The sequence below is a fragment of the Syngnathus scovelli genome, chromosome 17 (assembly GCF_024217435.2).
Source record: "Syngnathus scovelli strain Florida chromosome 17, RoL_Ssco_1.2, whole genome shotgun sequence".
NCBI lineage: Eukaryota > Metazoa > Chordata > Actinopteri > Syngnathiformes > Syngnathidae > Syngnathus > Syngnathus scovelli.
In genome coordinates this window covers 2,744,532-2,764,709 of record NC_090863.1, presented here as the reverse complement: position 1 = coordinate 2,764,709, position 20,178 = coordinate 2,744,532, and the positions used below count along the sequence as shown (strand labels likewise).

Sequence of the window (20,178 nt, the reverse complement as noted above, 5' to 3'; positions counted from 1 at the left end):
GTTAAATATGCAGTGTCAGGCTTTTTATTATTTTTTTTAACTACACAAAGAAAAGCTGGATGCATTCTAAATTGTTGACAAAAGCCAAGTAGCTAGACACCCATAGATGCAAACGACAAGCGTACAAACGGTCTCTGTTACGATCAATAAGTCATCTTTGGCAACCCTGCTTTAAAATGGCCACCCAACTCAGAATCTTGCAGAATGTTGGTACATTTTTCTGTAGTCCGAGCCATTTTTTGGTTTGTTTTGAATCGTCATGCATCATGTGGGCATTCTTGTGAATAAAATCAACAGTGGTGTGTTTGCTTCCTGTTGGTGGTCTTGTAAATAAAGTCAACTTTGGTGTCAGTCATCATTCGCGATGTGCCTCAATCGATGGTGCATCTCTTGAATGTGAAACTTATTGTATGTTTTGTTACAGGGCTTGATGTCTTCATTGGCCGCTCTGATGTATTTTTGACAGAAATTGTGCAAACAAAGTTTTCGAACAAATTGAACTTCCCAACTGATTATTTTGCACCAAGTCCGAGCAAATTCTTCAGAAGCCCAGGCTGACTACGATAGGCGTCTCTTCTACTTCTCTTGGTGGTGGACAGCATTGTGTCGGCTCTTCTCTCTGGCCAACAACGATCGTCTCTTCCTGCTGGAGAACGCTCCCACCGGCCGGATCTTCATCTCGGTGAAGTCCAGGGACACCAGGTGGCCTTTCCACGGCTCCCAGTTGACCCCCTATAAGTGTCAGATGTCCAAATATGGTCAATTGTACTTTCCCCCCCACAAACTGAGGCGATAAGGATCATTATTCTCGTGAAGACTTGACTGCTTGGAAGTGTGGATGAGGCTGATCACTCACCAGACTGTGCCTGTTGTCTCCCCATTTGCCGTTGAGATTGGCCAGGTGACAGTTTTTGTACCACCAGGCCCCGCGGTGCGTAAGGGCGCAGTTGCCCAGGGCAATGTCGTTATCCGAGTCGATGGTGGTCCACGGCCGACCTTGGTGGTAGGTCATGGCGTCACCTAGGGAGCGACAAAGACAGACGCCATTGATCCAGCGCAAGTAAATACTTCCCAACCTCACTGTGTCATCACCTTCGAGCGGCTCGTCGGATGAATATCGACACGGATGACGCGGTGTTTTTTTACGACATTGAGGCATTCGGCAAGAAGCCAATAAAAAAAATGCGCACCTGCTGTCCCTCTGTAGTTGCCGACGGTGAGCGCAAACTTTTGCCTGGCACTGGCGATCTTGAAGTTGTCGTAGACGGCGTAGGCCCTCTCGGGCCCCAGGCCCAACTCGAACCTGGCCTCGTAGCGGATGGGCGTGTTGGTCATCTGGTATATCTTGTCCAGCCCTGAAAGCGACAAAACAAAGATAGCTCAGTGTGCCGGACTTGGCAAGATTTTGGAGTTCTCACCCATCCAAAACTCATCCGTCGCGTTGCCGAAACCGGCCACGTAGGGCCTCCAGCGTTTCATGAAGTCTAGTTTGCCGGTGGTGCGACGCTGCAGGACCTGGAAGAACACATATGAAGAAGCATATAACAAATCATTTTGGATGGCTTCGGCAGTAGGTTACTGAATAGGCGTATATCATTGCTACATTGAAAGAAAGAAGAAAAAAAAATGGGTTGGGGGCGGAGCAGCGTACCAGCCAGCCGCCTCCATCAGTATCCATGTCACAGTAGGCTTCGATTGGTTTGGAGTTGTCATTATTGATGTATACGGTGTAGACTCCGGTCTTTTTGATGCCATTTTTTAGGATCTGGAGGCAGTCCATGGGGAAGGGGTAGAGGATGCCAACTACGGAATGGATCAAAACGGGTGAAAAACATTCAACCTAAGCCAAACTTGCATGATGCTGACCTGTTTTGAAGACAATTTCCACCGCTTTGCTCCTCTGGTTTCCTTGATAAGCCATGATGCTAACTATGTATCTCTTTGCCATCTGGAGGCTAGACATGACAAAGCTGGTCTCTCTGGCTCCAAGCTGCTTCTCAACAGTCTGACAGACACGCAACACAACAAATTAGGAACGGGAGTGACCAGGAACAGTTTGATCCGTTCCAGACTTTGTGGACCTTTGAATGACTCAAAATGCAAATACATGAAATATAGCCACATGACATGGTTGCATGTTGACATTTTGGGCTATTTGAACAAAACCACATCATGTTATCAAACACTTGGGAGTTGGGAGAGGTTGTGAACAAAATGTAGAACATATCACCTTTATTACCCAAAGGCCAAAAGGAGGTCTACATTTGATTAACAAACCCAAACCTAACAAGATTATGCGCTTTATGACCACAAGAGGGCAGCCTTGCACAGACCTTGAATGTGAAAAAATGAAGACAAGGCATTCCCAGTAAAGACTAGAATAATTGAAAATTCTATATACATTTAGATAGATGGACGGACGGACGGACCGACCGACCGACCGACCGACCGACCGACCGACCGACAGATGTGATGCTGCCTCAGCAGTTTAAATATTGCCTTATTTTTTTTTTAATGTCGGACATGTGTCCAACTCACCTTCATGTTGCCATCCTTGTCCCTGTAGGTTAGGATGTAGCCCTCGATGTCAGCCAAAGGTGCAGCCCAGGTCAACTGAGCCGACTCCGTGGTGACACTCAAAGCCTGCAAGTCCTTTGGAGCGTCAATGTCTGTCAGTTGGATGACAACACACGACAAGTGAGTGCTCATTCATGCTGATAATATGTCATTCGTTTGGATTTGGGCTGCTGTAAAGCTTGAAATGGCAAAAGACCATCCATCGATCATCCCACTGGTTTAGTCGATGGTATTTTTTGTTTTCTGGCTTCATCTACTTGACGCTCAGGACCAAAGCTGACAATTATGTGCGTGCGTGGTTTTCATTTGCTTTGTGAGGATGAACCAGTAATTAGCCTGCCCTGTTTGAAAATCAACACTGAGCTGATTTGTTTGACACATGCGCACAGGGTCGAGTCATTATTGTATGGGGACTGAACATTATACAGCCATTCGAATTTTTGGTTGTCAGCTGGAGGTGAACCCGGCTGACTTTGGGTGGGAGGTGAGTTGGCGGCAAACTCACACCAATTATAGCGCTTCAATTCATTGACATATTTGGCCACTCACAAATGAATTCTTTTTTTTTTTATTGTGTGAGCACTGATGGTTGGCAGCTTGACGGAGGCCATAACAAAATACGGCCTACCGGTAGAATGAACTTTTCACCACTTCAGGCGTGTTTTGCACAAAGAAATGTTTGTTCATGTGCCACTGCTGCTGCTGCTGCTGCTGCTGCTGCTGCTGCTGCTGACCCATACACAACGTACAGTATCTATTAAAGTCTGGGAAGCTTGCCCTGCCAAAATAAAGGATTGTGCTACTTCTTGAGGATTTCACTAATAAAACGCTAGTATTGAGTGTATCATCGCTTAGGAAGTAAATATGGAATGTTTGGCATATGAGAAGTAGTTCTCAGCTATCCTTCAAACAATCCATAGATTGAGTCATGTGGAACCTGTCTCCGCTTGCACTGAGACCTTCCTGCTGCTTCTGCCTCCTTTGACGGCCCAGATGTAGACAGTGTAGACAATGCCTGGCCTCAAACCGGTCAGACTGTGAGAATGACTTTGGGGACCGACGCGGATTTCCCCGCTCGCGCCCTCCGAGGAACTGTGGCTGAGGACATAGCTGTCCATTTCTGCCTGGACGCCATCCCAGGACACCATGAAGCTGCTCTCGGTTTGGTCTCGAGCTATAGGGTTAGCAGGATCGTCGAGCTCTGTGGGAAGATGTTGGAATATGCGGTTGATGCCACCAACGCAAGTGGTATCGTCACAAGAAATGGAACCTGTCTCTGCTTGTGTGGAGATCTTTCGGCTGGCTCTACTTCCTTTGATGGCCCAGATGTAGACTGTGTACACTACGCCGGGCCTCAAGCCCGTCAGGATGTAGGAATTGATGTCCGGCCCCAGAGAGATCTCATCGCCGGAGCCCTCCGAGGAGTGGTAGGTGAGGACGTAGCCGTCGATTTCTGCCTGGACACCGTCCCACGACACCATGAAGCTGTTCTCAGTCTCATCGTGGGCTAAGAGGTTAGCAGGAGCATCGGATTCTAGAGGGAAAAGTTAGAAGACAAGGTTGACCCACAATGAAGGTTTTGTCCAGAGTAGAGAAGTAGTATTGAAGACCTGTTTCTGCTTGTGTTGAGATCTTTCTGCTGGCTTGGTTTCCTTTGACAGCCCAGATGTGGACTGTATAGGTAACCCCAGGCCTCAAACCCTTTATCGTGTGCGAACTTCTGTCAGGCCCAATTGGGATTTCCTCACTCAAGCCGTCAGAAGAACGGTACGTTAGCTTGTAGCCGTCAATTTCTGCTTGGACGCTCTCCCATGACACTTTGAAGCTGCTGTCTGTTTCTTCCTGGGCCACGAGGTTAGTGGGAGCGTCCATCTCTGTATTGAGGCCGTGGTTCAGGTTAGTCAACAAAAGGTTGAAACATCTCAAAATGTCGGACGGGATGAGTCCTACTCTGGAGATCATTTCAAGTTTACCTGTCTCAGCCATGGTGAAAGTCTTCCTGCTGACCTTATCACCCATGAAGGCCCAGATTTCAATGGTGTAGACCACACCAGGCTTTAGGCCAACCAGTCTGAATGAAGTCATGTCGCGCCCAACGGGGATCTCGCCGCTGGAGCCCGCATCCGAGGTGTACGTCAACATATAGCCTTGGATTTGGGCCTGGACCGGGTCCCAAGAAACGGTGGCGGTGTCCTCTGCTACCTGAGTGGTGATCAGGTTTGTCGGGGCGTCGATGTCTAAGAAGGTAGAGATTGGAAGAATGTGATTTCAAAATTGAATTGCCTCAAGTGAGAAATGATCTCAGTCTCAATGTGATTGATTTAAGGCCCCTAATTCATTGATGACAACCTTCAATAAAACCATAACCCGTGACAGATCAGTAAATGCTCCCAAAAAGGAAATGATTGATTCATTGCCCCCTAGTTCATTTATGAAGCCCTGTTTAAAGAACACAAATGTCAAAGAACAAAAGCGGTAGATGTCCATTTGATTGTTAAAAGGTGTGTTTTTATGATCTACTTTGATCTTTTGTGGTAATAAAAATTAGAACATTCTTCGATGAGGTGACATTAATCTTTGTATACTTTGACTTTTTGACCTCGGGAGGGAATAAAAACATCATATACAGTACGGTCCTTTATGGTTTTATGAGGAGGGCCATAAATCAATCGGCACTTGGATCTATGGCAGGGGCAATCAATTACATTTTGACAAGTGGACTTTTCGATCGCTTTCGTTTCATGTATGGTAGAAACAGTAAGTAGGAACTCGGCCAACAAACTCCATTGCGGTCAATAAGCAAGATAGCCCGTTCTGGCTTCCAAATAAATCATTGGCAAGTTTTGACCATGCTAAGAAGACAAGCTCAGTGGACGTCAATCGGAAAGCATCTCGCATCATGAATCGAGAATCCTAGGATGACGTCATCATCAATGTCAAGTCCATATGTCACAGTATGCATCTGGCTTTTACAAAGCTGCCAGTGACTAGCGTGATGAGCGTTTGTCGGTTTCTTGCCAGGAACCTGTGGTCACAAAGCCCGACCGCTGACGTCATAGAGGGCTGCCCTCTGGACCTGCTTGTCTGGCATCGGCTTTGAGAAAAAAAACAAAGCTCCGATCTCGACCTCTATTACATGAATCAACTCGGGATGGCAGTTATTTTTGAGAACCAGTTCCCACTACATTGATTCCTTGAATTTGTTCATTTGTTTGACCAAATGGGGCCCGGCCGGGCATAGCCCGAAAAGGAAACGTGGGTCCCCCTTCCCATGGGCTCACCACCTGTGGGAGGGGCCAAAGGGGTCGGGTGCAATGTGTGCTGGGCGGCAGCCAAAGGCAGGGACCTTGGCGGTCTGATCCCCAGCTGCAGAAGCTGGCTCTTGGGACATGGAATGTCACCTCTCTGGCTGGAAAGGAGCCCGAGCTGGTGTGCGAGGCAGAAAAATTCCGACTAGATATAGTCGGACTAGCCTCCACGCACAGTTTGGGTTCCGGTACAAGCCCTCTCGAGAGGGGCTGGACTCTCTTCCACTCTGGAGTTGCCCACGGTGAGAGGCGTCGAGCAGGTGTGGGTATACTTATTGCCCCCCGGCTGGGCGCCTGCACATTGGGGTTCACCCCGGTGAACGAGAGGGTAGCCTCCCTCCGCCTTCGGGTGGGGGGACGGGTCCTGACTGTTGTTTGTGTCTATGCACCAAACAGCAGCTCAGAGTACCCACCCTTCTTGGGGTCCCTGGAGGAAGTGCTGGAGAGCGCTCCTTCTGGGGACTCCATCATTCTACTGGGTGACTTCAATGCTCACGTGGGCAATGACAGTGAGACCTGGAAGGGCGTGATTGGGAGGAACGGCCCCCCCGATCTGAACCCGAGCGGTGTTCTATTGTTGAACTTCTGTGCTCGACATGGATTTTCAATAATGAACACCATGTTCAAGCATAAGGGTGTCCATGTGTGCACTTGGCACCAGGACACCCTAGGCCGCAGTTCGATTATCGACTTTGTAGTCGTGTCATCGGATTTGCGGCCGCATGTTTTGGACACTCGGGTGAAGAGAGGGGCGGAGCTGTCAACTGATCACCACCTGGTGGTGGGTTGGCTCCGATGGTGGGGGAAGATGCCGGTCCGACCTGGCAGACCCAAACGCTCTGTGAGGGTCTGCTGGGAACGTCTGGCAGAATCTCCTGTCAGGAAGAGTTTCAACTCCCACCTCCGGCAGAGCTTTTCCCACGTCCCGGGGGAGGCGGAGGACATTGAGTCTGAGTGGACCATGTTCCGCGCCTCCATTGTTGAGGCGGCCGACCGGAGCTGTGGCCGTAAGGTCGTTGGTGCCTTTCGTGGCGGCAATCCCCGAACCCGCTGGTGGACACCGGCGGTAAGGGATGCCGTCAAGCTGAAGAAGGAGTCCTGAAGGAGTATTCCCAAGGGATTAATAAAGTTGAGTCTAAGTCTAAGTCTAAGTCTATCGGGCCGTTTTGGCCTGCGGGACTCCGGAGGCAGCTGACAGGTACCGGATGGCCAAGCGGAACGCGGCTTCGGCGGTTGCTGGGGCAAAAACCCGGGCGTGGGAGGAGTTTGGTGAGGCCATGGAGAATGACTTTCGGACGGCTTCGAGGAAATTCTGGTCCACCATCCGGCGTCTCAGGAGGGGGAAGCAGTGCAACGTCAACACTGTTTACAGTGGGGATGGCGTGCTGCTGACCTCGACTCGGGACGTCGTGAGTCGGTGGGGAGAATACTTCGAAGACCTCCTCATTTCCACCCACACGCCTTCCATTGAGGAAGCAGGGCCTGGAGACTCTGAGGCGGATTCTCCAATCTCTGGGGTCGAAGTCACTGAGGTAGTTAAAAAAACTCCTCGGTGGTAAGATCCGCCCGGTGTTCTTAAAGGCTCTGGATGTTGTGGGGCTGTCATGGCTGACACGCCTCTACAACGTTGCGTGGACATCGGGGACAGTGCCTCTGGATTGGCAGACTGGGGTGGTGGTTCCCCTCTTTAAGAAGGGGGACCGGAGGGTGTGTTCCAATTACAGGGGAATCACACTCCTCAGCCTCCCTGGTAAGGTCTATTCAGGGGTGCTGGAGAGGAGGGTCCGTCGGGAGGTCGAACCTCGGATTCAGGAGGAACAGTGTGGCTTTCGTCCTGGCCGTGGAACAGTGGACCAGCTCTACACCCTCGGCAGGATCCTCGAGGGTGCATGGGAGTTCGCCCAACCAGTCCACATGTGTTTTGTGGACTTGGAGAAGGCGTTCGACCGTGTCCCTCGGGAGGTTCTGTGGAGGGTGCTTCGGGAGTACGGGGTGCCGAGCCAACTGATAAGGGCGGTTCGGTCCCTGTATCACCGATGCCAGAGTCTGGTCCGCATTTCCGGCAGTAAGTCGGATTCGTTCCCAGTGAGGGTTGGACTCCGCCAAGGCTGCCCTTTGTCACCGATTCTGTTCATAATTTTTATGGACAGAATTTCTAGGCGCAGCCGAGGCGTTGAGGGGGTCCGGTTTGGGGACCTCAGCATCGCGTCTCTGCTTTTTGCAGATGACGTGGTGCTGTTGGCTTCTTCAGGCCGTGATCTCCAGCTCTCGCTGGAACGGTTCGCAGCCGAGTGTGAAGCGGTCGGGATGAGGGTCAGCACCTCCAAATCCGAGTCCATGGTCCTCGATCGGAAAAGGGTGGAATGCCCTCTCCGGATTGGGGATGAGATCCTGCCCCAAGTGGAGGAGTTCAAGTATCTTGGAGTCTTGTTCACGAGTGAGGGGAGGATGGAGCGCGAGATCGACAGGCGGATCGGTGCAGCGTCGGCAGTAATGCGGACCCTGTACCGGTCCGTTGTGGTGAAGAGAGAGCTGAGCCAAAAGGCCAAGCTCTCAATTTACCGGTCGATTTACGCTCCTACCCTCACCTATGGTCACGAGCTATGGGTCGTGACCGAAAGAACGAGATCCCGGATACAAGCGGCCGAAATTAGTTTTCTCCGCAGGATGTCCGGGCTCTCCCTTAGCGATAGGGTGAGGAGCTCGGTCATCCGGGAGAGACTCGGAGTAGAGTCGCTACTCCTCCACGTTGAGAGGAGCCAGGTGAGGTGGCTCGGGCATCTTATCAGGATGCCTCCTGGACGCCTCCCTGGGGAGGTGTTCCGGGCATGTCCCACCGGTAGGAGACCCCGGGGACGACCCAGGACGCGCTGGAGAGACTATGTCTCTCAGCTGGCCTGGGAACGCCTTGGGATCCCCCGGGATGAGCTGGATGAAGTGGCTGGGGAGAGGGAAGTCTGGGAGTCCCTCCTAAAGCTGCTGCCCCCGCGACCCGACCCCGGATACGCGGAAGAAGATGGATGGATGGATGGATGGATGGATGTTTGACCAAACATGGAGATAAGCAGTTGGATATCAGAGGAACATTCTTTCATCCAGCGGCGGGCGGGAATTCCTAGCCCAAAAGATGCCACTTTCCAAACCACAGATGAAAAGAAGCAGGGTCAAAGGAAGGCTTTCCACTTCAATTGTAGGGGGGAAAAAATCCTCCTTCATGTTGAACAAGAACATTATCTGAGTCAGACATTTGTGGAAAAGCAAACTCAAGCGTCGTACGGCTTTGCACACTCAGAGGGCCGATCCGATGTATGTAACATATGTGCTATCGCAGGAGACGTGAGCCATGCGTGATGACAGGTGTCAGTGTGTGTTGTGAGAAGATGGATGACGGAGGAGGCTGCCGTACAAGCACCCAGCAGAGACACCAGAGATGAGGGCAAATGTAAAAGCAATCATCATTAGGGATGATTCCTTTGTGGTGCACTTCAAGGCCCGTCTGGTGTCAACATGCACTTGCTTGGATGAACACTGATCCACGATACGTGCAGGAGAAGAAAAACAAATGCCGTCCATCTATTAAACTCTGTTTCCTTCTTAGGCACTAACTGCTTTGCCTCTCACACCTCACAATCTTAAGCTATTTTTAAACTCATTTTTGTACTGTCTGAAACATTTGTTTTGCTTTTCAACTGGTAAGGTTTGGTTTACCTATAAATATAAATCAGCAGAACAGCACTGACAAAGCAAGGGGGAGAGGGGGAGCCCCCCCCCCCCCGAAATATGCTAGGACCACCTGAGGGGTCAGGCCCGATAATCGACTTCATGGTATTTTCAGATTTTTCCGGGAATTGTTTTCCACATTTCCACCCGTCCCCCATAGGGAACATATAATGAATCTCTAACAGCATTTTTTGAAGCATTTTAGGGGTGTTGTAAAAAAATATTTTGTGGGAAAGAAATCCGAGCTCCGCCAGTGCGGAACAGTACGAACCGTCAGATTTTTTGCCTGCAATGTTTTTGGGGTAAAAAGCAAGTTATGCAAAAAAAGCCTTTAAGTAGCAATATTATTTCTACAAATAGAACAAAGCCACGTGTATATTCCACCTAAAGCAAAACCAAATGCACATAATGTGCAGCAGGCATGTCTGACCAGAGCGAGGACGAAAGAGTAATTCCGCAGCCGTTCTGTCCCACGGGACCATATAAGGTGTCCCCCATAATACAAAGACTCAACAAGCTTTTACCGGGTCCAGCTGCTTCTGGTTAGATGGGCCTTGCCAGTGAATTCATTCAATGTAAATAAGTAGCAGCTGCAGCGGTAAGCTCCGTTTTATTTTCTAGCACGTTAGCCACTTGGACATGTTCACTCCAAGTGGCTTTGATTAGACACTTTTGCTCAAAATTGGCATGCCTGAGAAGATCTTTCATCGGGGACACACGCCTCTAGAACATTCACAATTTGGTTCGAACAATTTGTCTCAATTTTGCTCATTTGCCTACTTTTGACCTATACAGTAGCAGTAGGGTCGGATAAATATGTCTGTCTGGTTTCATAATCTCACATGGGCAGGTGATGAGAAGAAAAAATAACAACAGGAAGCTTCCAAATCAGAGCGGTGAAATCCAAAATCCATTCAATTGTCTGGCTCGGGATTTCCAAGACAGAGACATCAACATTCAAATAAACAGTTGGAATGATTCCATATATTCAATCGAATGCTTTGGAAAGGAATGGCATACTACCTCAGATGGCCTCAAGCATCAGCGAGCATCTTGCAGTCATTACACCAATCCTATCACCTTTCCCGCATTTAGCATGAGAAGCGTTATGAGCTTGTAAATTCCAGCCCTCTATGTCATTAACCCATAATTGCAGCTCTCATTGGCGGGACCGTATTCCTTAATCGTTCCGTTATCGTTGGCCGCCCGAGGAGGGTCATATCGTGTGTCAACGAGATTCTGCTTTTGCTATTCCTTTCTGGCTTGTTTGCTTTTATGACTATTGGGTCGGTAGCGGCCCGATTAAAAGCGAGTATTCTCAGGAGAGGCTCATCAGGTGGATTCCCTTCATAGATACAGATTGAGAATGACCTGTAGCAGCTGTGATGGAAGAAGAGTTGCCCTTCACCGGTCCTTTGATGGCCTGCACTGCAATCAAGTATTCTGTTCCCGGAAACAAACCTGAAGGGGAAAAAAAAACATCAGATTTCAATTCTGCTCAGTACACTTTCACCTCCAATTTAGCAATATAAAATGTGCAGCTGCTCACCCACGATGGTGTGTTTGGTTCTCGCCTCTTGGCTTCTCGGTACATTCAGCTCCGCCTCCTGACCTGATGGGTCAGTATGCGTGAGGTGAAAGTGATCCACCTCAGTTTGGGGGTTGCGCCAATCCACTTGGATTGAGACGTCTGTCCGGTCAAGAACTCGGATGTCGTTGACTGTTGAGACGCCTAGAAGGCAACAAAATTTTCTTGTCTGTGCATTTTTTTTTGGTACTCAATATGTGAACTTCCAGCCAAGTGAAGCACTGAAATGTGACTTTTGGAGAACTGTTGGACCTCTTACAAGCAGCCCCTGCTATCTACCATGTGGCCCCTTCTGTTGTCGTCTGAAGTTTGCATGCAGCCAAACATCTGCCCGCAGCTGGCTAACAGTCAAAAGCCACATACGTTACATGGAACACCATGTGAATGTTCCAATCTACTCCGTCCGTCTGTCTGTCTGCCTGGCGCTAATTCTGTAGCACAATCTCCTTCTACACACCTCAATCTTCCTACCACATCAGTCAAGAAGTCCAATTGACATTAAACACATCCGTGCAGCAATTACAAATAACAAACCAAATCTTAATGAAACACTTTCTGTCTTTAAATAGGAACGAGACACTGTTTGTGGTATGCTAAAGGTCGGATCAGATCAAGGAGCTCCTCGGAATGGGTTTCAGGGTAGGTGGCAGCCTCACCAGTGGTGGCTTCAATTTCCTCCGCTCCACTTTGGATGCCTCTGATAACAGCGTGGACTTCAACAAAATAACTAAGCCCAGAAGTCAGGCCTGTGATGAGATGGGAGTTGTCCGTGCTGGGAACACGGACCTAGAAGGCAAATTGTTGCAATAACATTTGTTTCAAAGAAACATCTGCTCTCATTTTCAAAGAGGTACGGTGAAAAATGTACCTGCTTCAAAGAACTCCCCTGACCTCGGGGATGATAGGTTAAAACATAATAATCAGCCCCAGGAACCGGCAACCACTGGACCAGGACGGAGACGTCAGTGGTCTGGACCACCCTCAGACCTTGAGGACTGAGCACTGAAAATTACACAAATATGGATGCCCAATACTTTAAGGTTGAAACTCAGCATATGATTTTAAAGGAGAATCCAAGGACATTTCGCTTGACGATGCGCTAACACGTATTGTTGGGTATTTCAAATCACGTTAGCGTTAGCAACAGCACGATGTTATTTCCAAGGCCTTTGTCATGCTACCAGAATGTAAAGCTCTTTGGTGATGATGGAACAAGTGATGTCAAGAGGGTGAATCGGAAGGTATGTACATAACTACGGCGGTGTAGCGTGACAACGCAGCGGCCAAGACGCAGCAGACCGCCAGTCGGCAACGCTCGCTGCTGAGGCCGCTAAGCTTTCCGCAGATGAGACAACCTCTGCGGTGGTGGATTAGTAGTCAATGAATCTTTAGATTTAAATAAAGAAAGCTTTGCATGCAGAAACCTGAGAAGAGGAAAATATCTGTGCTGTTTAGTTGACATGAGTAGACAGGAACGCTCAACTCTCGGCAGTACGAATTTGAGCAGTTTCCTGGATGTAACTGTCTAACAATGTGTGAAACAATCATATTTCGACTATATGATGCCTTGGCTGCTATTCGAATTGTGCCATGTCTATGTACATGTAAGCGTGCGGCCCACTTTAGCATGTGCACTGATATTTTCACTGAACCCATACTGTATAGGTCACTGGTGCACGGTGGGTGGTAAAACTCCTGAGACCTTAAATATCACGACACCTAAATAATTTAAGTGTGATTGTCCCTCAATATACAGACAAGGACTATTTTAGTTACAGCCACACCGCCGTGGTGTCCGAGGGTTAGGGCGCGGTTCTCATGGTTACGCTATCAACACCAAGTGAAAACCAAAGGTGGTCGGTCTTTTTTGGTAGGGTAAGCACAAAAGGTCTGGAAGCAAATGGAACACGTTACCGTTCCAAGCATACCTCGAAATAGCAAAACACAACATTATGATTGAAGCGGACTATTTTCAATCTGAAAGAGCAATGCAGCGTCAGGTTAAAGATTTGGCAAATCCTAGAGTTTCTTCTACAGTAATCATTATATGCGCTGCTATAGAGATATTCTTCCTTGACATAAGAGAAAACAAAGTAGCTTACCTAATGAACAGTCCTCCCCGTAAAAACCCTGGTCGCAGATGCACTGGCCGTCAAAACAAAGGCCGTTGCGGTTGCAGTCGTGGGGACACTTGTGGACGCTGCAGTCGTCGCCAGTGAAGTGTGGGAAGCACGCACATTTTCCGTCCACGCAGTGGCCCTTGTCGTTGCAGTTGTCGGGGCACATGAGCTGGCTACAGTCTTCTCCCGTGTAGCCCTGATGGCAGATACACTTGCGATCCACGCAACGGCCGTTGTCGTTGCACTCGTCCGGGCAGGAGGACACGGAGCAGTCCGGGCCTTCCCAGCCTGGGTAACAGAAGCAGCTGCATGTGTCCTGCTGGTAGGTACCATGCCCTCTGCAACTTGAGTCTACACCTGGACAAGCGATAGAAAATGGTCAACTCCCTCCCGCCTGTCGCTGCTTCACGTTTCAGGCAAATCCTCGGCTCATAGGAAAGTCCACGCCAGGGGGAGTTTATATATATATATTTTTTTAATTGGGTCCTACCTGCTCCATTGCCGCAGCATCCCTGAGCACACTGGCTCTTGAGGTAGTTGACTTCCTCTTCCAAGCCATTCACTCTGTACAGGAGCGATTTAAAGCTCTCGGACTCCCCGCAGTCACACGTGGGCGACTGCAACCTGATGTTGTGCCTGAAGACGATGTCGTTCTCTCCATTCGTTGCGCTCCCTGTCTGCAAACCTACAACATACGGCCCAATAACACTTGCTCTAGTACACTTGAGTCATGATGTAGCCATATCTTGTTTCTTAGCACCTTTTTCATCCTGGCTCCCCTCCAGTTTGCAAGCGGACACCCCCGGAACGTCAATATTATAGACGTGGCTGAATGTGACGTCTTGCTCTGGGGCTGAGGAATCCACTTTGGTAGCAAAGCCCAAGTTCCAGACGGTGCACAGGAGGGCCAGCAGGGCCCTCCATTGGGTTCTAGTGGTCATGGCTGAAGGAGAAGATGAGAGAAAACTAGAAAGAAATCCAGGATTTCCTTGGGGATCACAAAGTCATCTACTGAGCCGTAGCCGCATTAGTTCATTCCGAGGCAAAATAATGTATTGCTCAATTTAAAGCTGCTCACCATTAATGAACTTTTGCAGAGCTAGTCAGCTGTATAATTAAAGGACTAAATCAGCAATTTGGCGTAAAGCGTGTGAGAATCGTAATCACGAGAACCCTTGCAAAATTAAAACAGAAACATTGGAGCAAGAATTGAGATACTACTGCTTCTGACGTGATTCTTTGACATCTTTGGCATGAGCATTGTGTGTTAGGAAAACTGCAGATGTTTGCTGACTGGAAGCACGGCACGGTTGCCAGCTTGAAAAGGGGTCACCATGAAATATCCTTGGCACTCGTTTACAGAGAACCGAGAACAGAAATGCTCTTAACGATTATTCTTTCGGTATATTTAGCAGTCGTGCTGTTTAGTTCTTTGAATAAAACGAAACCCGCTGTGTGGTTGTGTGATGTCTTTCTGGAAGGAAAAGTCTTGTAACCAAACCAGTGGCGCTATTCATTTTGCCCAGTCAAACATCTTGACCTGCTCCTTCTGTTGTACAGGACGAGGTTCAATGATGTCATTGCGTTTAGCCAAACTGATGTCATGTCAACCAACCCAAATGCCTGCTGCGGCTTCCCCCAAGCGGGCAAATTACAAAGTCTCAGAAAGCACTGTCACCTCATCTTTTACAGGGTTTCTTTTATCTCAGGTTTGAATATAACTTTGAAATGAGGCCATGCACCCAGTTTGTTTGCAATACCGATTATAAACCTTTCATAATGGCCAAAGGCTTTCTTACATTTTATTGAGTTTGGCTGTAATGTTTCCACTGGTGAAATAAATGATAGATTGAGAGGGAAATAAATCAATCATTACATATTTATCATTTTTATTTTGTATTAATATGATATAAATATAGAAATCATGACAGACAATAAAACCCCAACTTCCCTCTTCATTCACCATATGGGCGCTTTCACTGAACTAAGGATATTTACAGATCTCTTTCTGTGACCGTATTGAGCAGAAAGTGCAAAAACAGACCAAGAAGAAAGTTTTCCAAGTAAATCCCCTCCAAATCAGCCCACTGGGCCCATTGTGAGCTTTGGCCCCGTGCACTGAAATGTCATCAAGTGGTCTGTAAATGTGCTGATTTCCCCCTCGACGCTAGAATGAAACCATTACCAGATTATCAGCAAATCTCAGCAGGGAGAAAACGTGACCCCCTCGAGTGCTGTGAAGGGATCTTTTTTTTTTCAATAGCCACCGTAGAAACTTTAGACCTCATTGAATAGTAGTGACTCAGTTGTTCTGTTCATTCGAAACTTGAGCAATTTAAAATGGCAAGCAAATTTTGACAACAGTATGTTTTGTAAAACTGGACAATGAGCAAGAGTGATGCTTGGGTTTTTGTGTTTTTCACTGCGCTGTAGTGGGTGTGAACACAGTGGACTAGCTTCTTCTCCTTTAAAATTCCTGTCACTATGATTTGTTGTCTTTAGAGTTTCCCAAGAAAAAATGTTGGGATAAGGCTATATCATACTAAATTTGGAAAATGTGAAGTACAGTAAAAAAAAACAACAATTTTCCATATGCAGTGTACATCCTTCATTGTTCCATTGAGTGTCACGCTGCTATTGACGTGGCTGCTAAAACTATCGCCATCTGCTCAACACACCCCGCAGTGGAAACAGCAGCCTGATCAAGGTTGTCTGTTCCAAACCATTACTGTTGTCAACTACCACTTGGTGGAAACATGGCTGGAGCCGTTCAAGTTCACGTCGTCAACTTCAAGCCACCGATGTAATTGCTATTGGTCAAAGGTTTGAGGTCGGCGATTGGCGGCTATGCGAGTCGTGACATCACTACATGTGTGGCGGTTGGCTCGTCCGCTTAAGTGGCTGTTTCTTGAGAATGCGTGAATGAAGAGAAACACCAAAGGAGGTGAGCCAGTCCAATGACAAGCAAAGTAAACTACATGATACCGATGAATTCATAAAAAAAGAATTCTGATTCGAAAAGCTGCCTTTTAAACAATACTAATATTGAGAGTTGCAAGAGCGTTCTGGAGCTCCAAGATGCTTTAACACGACTGTCAGTTTTATTTGACACTTGTTACCTTTCACAAACACACTTTCATTCTTCCTTTGGGACATTTTAAGCAGAGCCGATGGCTGCTCTGGCTTGTTCGCCAATTGGAATGAAAATGTCTATTGACCACTAAGTCAGCAGGTACAGTGCCCCCAATTTTGAGCAAAATGATCATGATCATTATTTACGTACGGCATTTCCCAGTACAGCAGTACAACCACTGTTGTACATTTATTGTTATAGATTACAATGTGCACATCTATATTTGGCTAGCAGGACACTTTGATTCAGACTTTGCTGTCAATCACCCAAAAGGAACTTCTGCAAACTTATATTTTTTTGTTTAACTTTCTAAGATAATGCTTCTGAAGGCAGAACTACATGAACCGTTTCAGTAGCCAGACAGTTTGTCAAGAGTAAAAAAGAAAATAAAAATGTATATGCTTAACGCAAACGGAACTCATCTGTATTATAACATCATGTCGACTGACGATTTTAGTGTGCGGCAAAGTTGAGCACAACATGAGAGGTGTCTGGGCCAAAATGAGGTGCTCAGGGGTCACCGTGGCAATGAGCCAGTTGCGTAACATCAAATGTATTTCAAGGTGCTATTTGGAGTTTCAAACGGGAAAGGCACAGACGTCCGCAGACTGCTCAACAAAATCTGCTTTCCTTTCATATTAGGGTTCTGTCAAATATTGCAGTGAAAGAAACATAAGGAATCATGTTCAGTTGGATCATTTCCCAATAAAATCCCATCTCCCAATTGAAGTGCCGTCGTGAGGCCAAAAGTGAGCCGAGCCTACTTGGATCCATTTTCCTTCACAAGCGCTGGTGACAGATGCTGCGGTGTTTGTTTGGAAGTTGTGAATGTACAAACATTGACCTGACAGCAAGTCAAGAGTGTGAGGCAAACAGAGGCAGACAACACATCCTACAAATACACAGAGGAGACGGGCGGGGAGAGCTATTAAGCTTCCAAACAAAAAAAGCCCAATGCCTCGCCTCCAGATGTTCTGTACAATTCACTGGCCTAGAATGAAGTGCACACATAGCCATTTTCCAAACACATATTAGGATAAGCCACTGCCCTTCTAGTGTGCGGTGTCCTCGAGATTATTCATAACGATATATCTAACTTGGCGTAGTACCAAGACTGACCCGTGAGTGGCGACATGGCGCCCTAGTTCGTCCAGATTGTCAGAAAATATAAGGAACAGGTTGTAGACAGCTTTTGGAAAAATGACTCTAAGCACACCCCACACCACAGGATAATCGTTGGATAATCGTTGTTGAATAATCGTTGATTTCAACTCATGTGACTCTTCAAACTTTTGTGCTTCCTTGAGAGGTGCTGTAAAAAGTGGAGATTGAATGAAATGACGTCTTTGCATGATCCTGAGACGCAACCCTTGCAGACAGAGCAGGAAAAGCAATGAGAGTGCTTTTTGTGTGTGGGGCCGCCAGGTGAAAAAGTAAACTCATGAGCCGCAGCCATGAAAGCCGCTGCATTATGCAACCTGAAGGCTTTTTTATTTTTTTTTTTGAAAGGGCGACCCATTCACTCGGTCGGTCGGGGATGTGGGACTCTCTGTCTCTCCAGCTCTAGAGAGCCGTTCATGGCTGAGGGCCTGCATCTGGAATTCATTTGCAGGGCTTGTGGAGGTCCCCCGAGCAACGCACAGTAGCATTAAATGTAAATCTCCGGGATCAGCAGCAAGCCAATCCAATGGGCCCCTCTTAAACGTGTTAGCATCTTGAGGGAAATGAACGTTGACGGCCAATAAAGGATGATCTCACCCAACGGGGCTTTGAACTGGATGATGGCTCTCTTTTTGGAGAGTCTTTAATAGGTGCCCCAGTGGGAGCAACATCATAAATGCAGATTTTCACGGTTTTGGGGATTATTATTTTTTTTTTTTACTTAATGTAAGCGCTGTATGGGAGGATCAAATGTCTAGCCAGTAGATTTGTTTCGCATCATTACAATTTTAACGTTCATTAAAATGACAATTACTATTTAAATCTAGTTTTTGATAATCATAGGATTCGTTTATTTTCATTGGAAAAATCATAGTTGTTTCATATTGCATGTCAAAAATATGACATTGCTTTCTTTTTGTGTTGCTAAGATTCAGTCAGTCAGGTCTTAAATTTGATCGCCATCTTTGAAGTAATCTAAAAGGTGTTCTAATCATTCTTATTCATAATTTAATCATTAAATTATGAATAGAACACCACTCTGAAAATGGACATTTTATATTTGAGCTCATATTGAAGGGATAGTCAATGTACTAATTATTCTTTTTTTGCTGTTCAAAAGGATTTTGCCTCAAATAAGTAAATATTATTGTTTTTAATGACATCTAAAAGCACAATAGCTTCTCAACACTCACCTTTATGTTTTAAAATGACGACTCATTCATTCATGGTGTCAAACCAAACCATCAATATTTTCCAGAATTTCAAAAACATGCAATAATAGCATGCAATTGTATGAATAAATGCAACAAATAAATAAAACAAATTCCTCACCCTTGATTGTCGGACTTCTTCTCGTGGCACCTGCTGATGAAGTAAAGACGTCCTCACCACTGGTGATTTCTCTCTCTCTCTCTCTCTCTCTCTCTCTCTCTCTCTCTCTCTCTCTCTCTCTCTCTCTCTCTCTCTCTCTCTCTCTCACTTTGGCTGTTAAACACGCTTCTCAATTGCCTCCAGGCCAATGGGCAGTCATTTGGGAGTGTCTCCTCTCCTTGTGGGATTCCAAGAGGAAGAAAAGAGGAGGAAGTGAAGAAGGAGAGCACTTTTCAGCAGCTTTGAATGTTTTTGTTTTGTTTTTCTTTGACACTCTCCCTCCCGACCATCTCACTTTTCCATCAGCGCAATACTTTTTGTACCTTAAATAATATTAGTCTTGTGTAAGGTTTTGGTTATGGTGGCAAAGGAAGGGGGTAAAAGTCATGTGTTCAGCAGAAAAGATGACTGGATAAAGGCTTATTTCAAGGAGGAAAAGCAAAGGCAATGCTTCATTTAGGAGATCAACGGGGAGGGGTTACATTTCAAATAAGCACAAAACAGATTCTGCCTGCTGAACTGTCACTGGTAGACATCCCAAGGTTGCCCAGATTTTACGCTGACAGGAAGTATGCCTAGAACTATATTTGAAGAACATCTCAACCCAACTAATTGGAGGCCAGACAATAAAATGCCATATCTCCATAACGCAAATTCTCAATGCAGCGGCATTTTTATTTATTTTTTTTTACTGTGCTGATAAGTGCACTCTGTTCCGGCAGGTTGTGTAAGTGTCATGGGCCTCAATGGTGACAGGTAGCGCACGGAGGCTTCGCGGCAAGAACAATTGTTTGGCGACAGCTGATATGATGCTGATGTAAACAATGTGAGGGAGTCAAAACATTGCTCAGAAAACCCCGAGATGTGCAATCGAGCGTTCATCTAAACATGTATGACCAAATGTCAACATTTCAAGGCTAACAATGAAAGCTAAGAAAATGCCACTGAGAGGCTCACAACCTTTCTAAGTGCAGACAAGCGGATGCGCCATAATGATCAACAATATTCACTTCCTTCCTACGATAAAAATAACACTGGAAGTAGCTCATTTACTTTCCCTTGAGTTTTGTACCCTGCATATGAATGATTTTCGGGGTGGGAGGGTTAGATGATATGTATGGAATTATTTTTCCCATTAGAAACATATATTAGAGTTCATAAATTAGGATAGGATCAGACAGACAGCTCTCATCTAACGAA

The 20,178-nt window shown here is 46.8% G+C and overlaps 1 protein-coding gene across 2 annotated transcripts; it reads right to left on the bottom strand.

The window, feature by feature from the left end:
* Nucleotides 1-8: 8 nt before the first annotated feature.
* Nucleotides 9-19,488, bottom strand: tnn (tenascin N). Of its 2 annotated transcripts, XM_049746927.2 has the most exons (19): nucleotides 18,940-19,488; nucleotides 14,074-14,256; nucleotides 13,804-13,998; nucleotides 13,296-13,670; nucleotides 12,062-12,195; nucleotides 11,850-11,979; nucleotides 11,155-11,337; nucleotides 10,977-11,066; nucleotides 4,551-4,814; nucleotides 4,188-4,451; nucleotides 3,848-4,111; nucleotides 3,515-3,778; nucleotides 2,539-2,669; nucleotides 1,867-2,005; nucleotides 1,652-1,803; nucleotides 1,419-1,515; nucleotides 1,191-1,355; nucleotides 857-1,020; nucleotides 9-732 (listed from the first exon to the last, which is right to left on the bottom strand). In XM_049746927.2, exons 2-19 carry the CDS (start codon nucleotides 14,252-14,254, stop codon nucleotides 577-579), a joined length of 3,348 nt encoding a protein of 1,115 aa, XP_049602884.1. In that variant the 5' UTR covers nucleotides 14,255-14,256; nucleotides 18,940-19,488; the 3' UTR covers nucleotides 9-576. The 2 variants fall into 2 exon arrangements, with proteins under 2 accessions (XP_049602884.1, XP_049602886.1); XM_049746929.2 differs by lacking the exons at nucleotides 11,850-11,979; nucleotides 12,062-12,195.
* Between the last annotated feature and the right edge of the window lie 690 nt (nucleotides 19,489-20,178).

What these genes read in the sequence shown, in the direction of transcription:
- tnn (XM_049746927.2), bottom strand. Translation starts at nt 14,254, where the DNA reads ATGACCACTAGAACCCAATGGAGGGCCCTGCTGGCCCTCCTGTGCACC. An exon ending in ATGCTGCGGCAATGGAGCAG is followed by an intron (nt 13,671 to 13,803) that starts GTAGGACCCAAT and finishes TCGCTTGTCCAG; the next exon opens with GTGTAGACTCAAGTTGCAGA. An exon ending in CTGATGGAGGCGGCTGGCTG is followed by an intron (nt 1,516 to 1,651) that starts GTACGCTGCTCC and finishes GTGTTCTTCCAG; the next exon opens with GTCCTGCAGCGTCGCACCAC.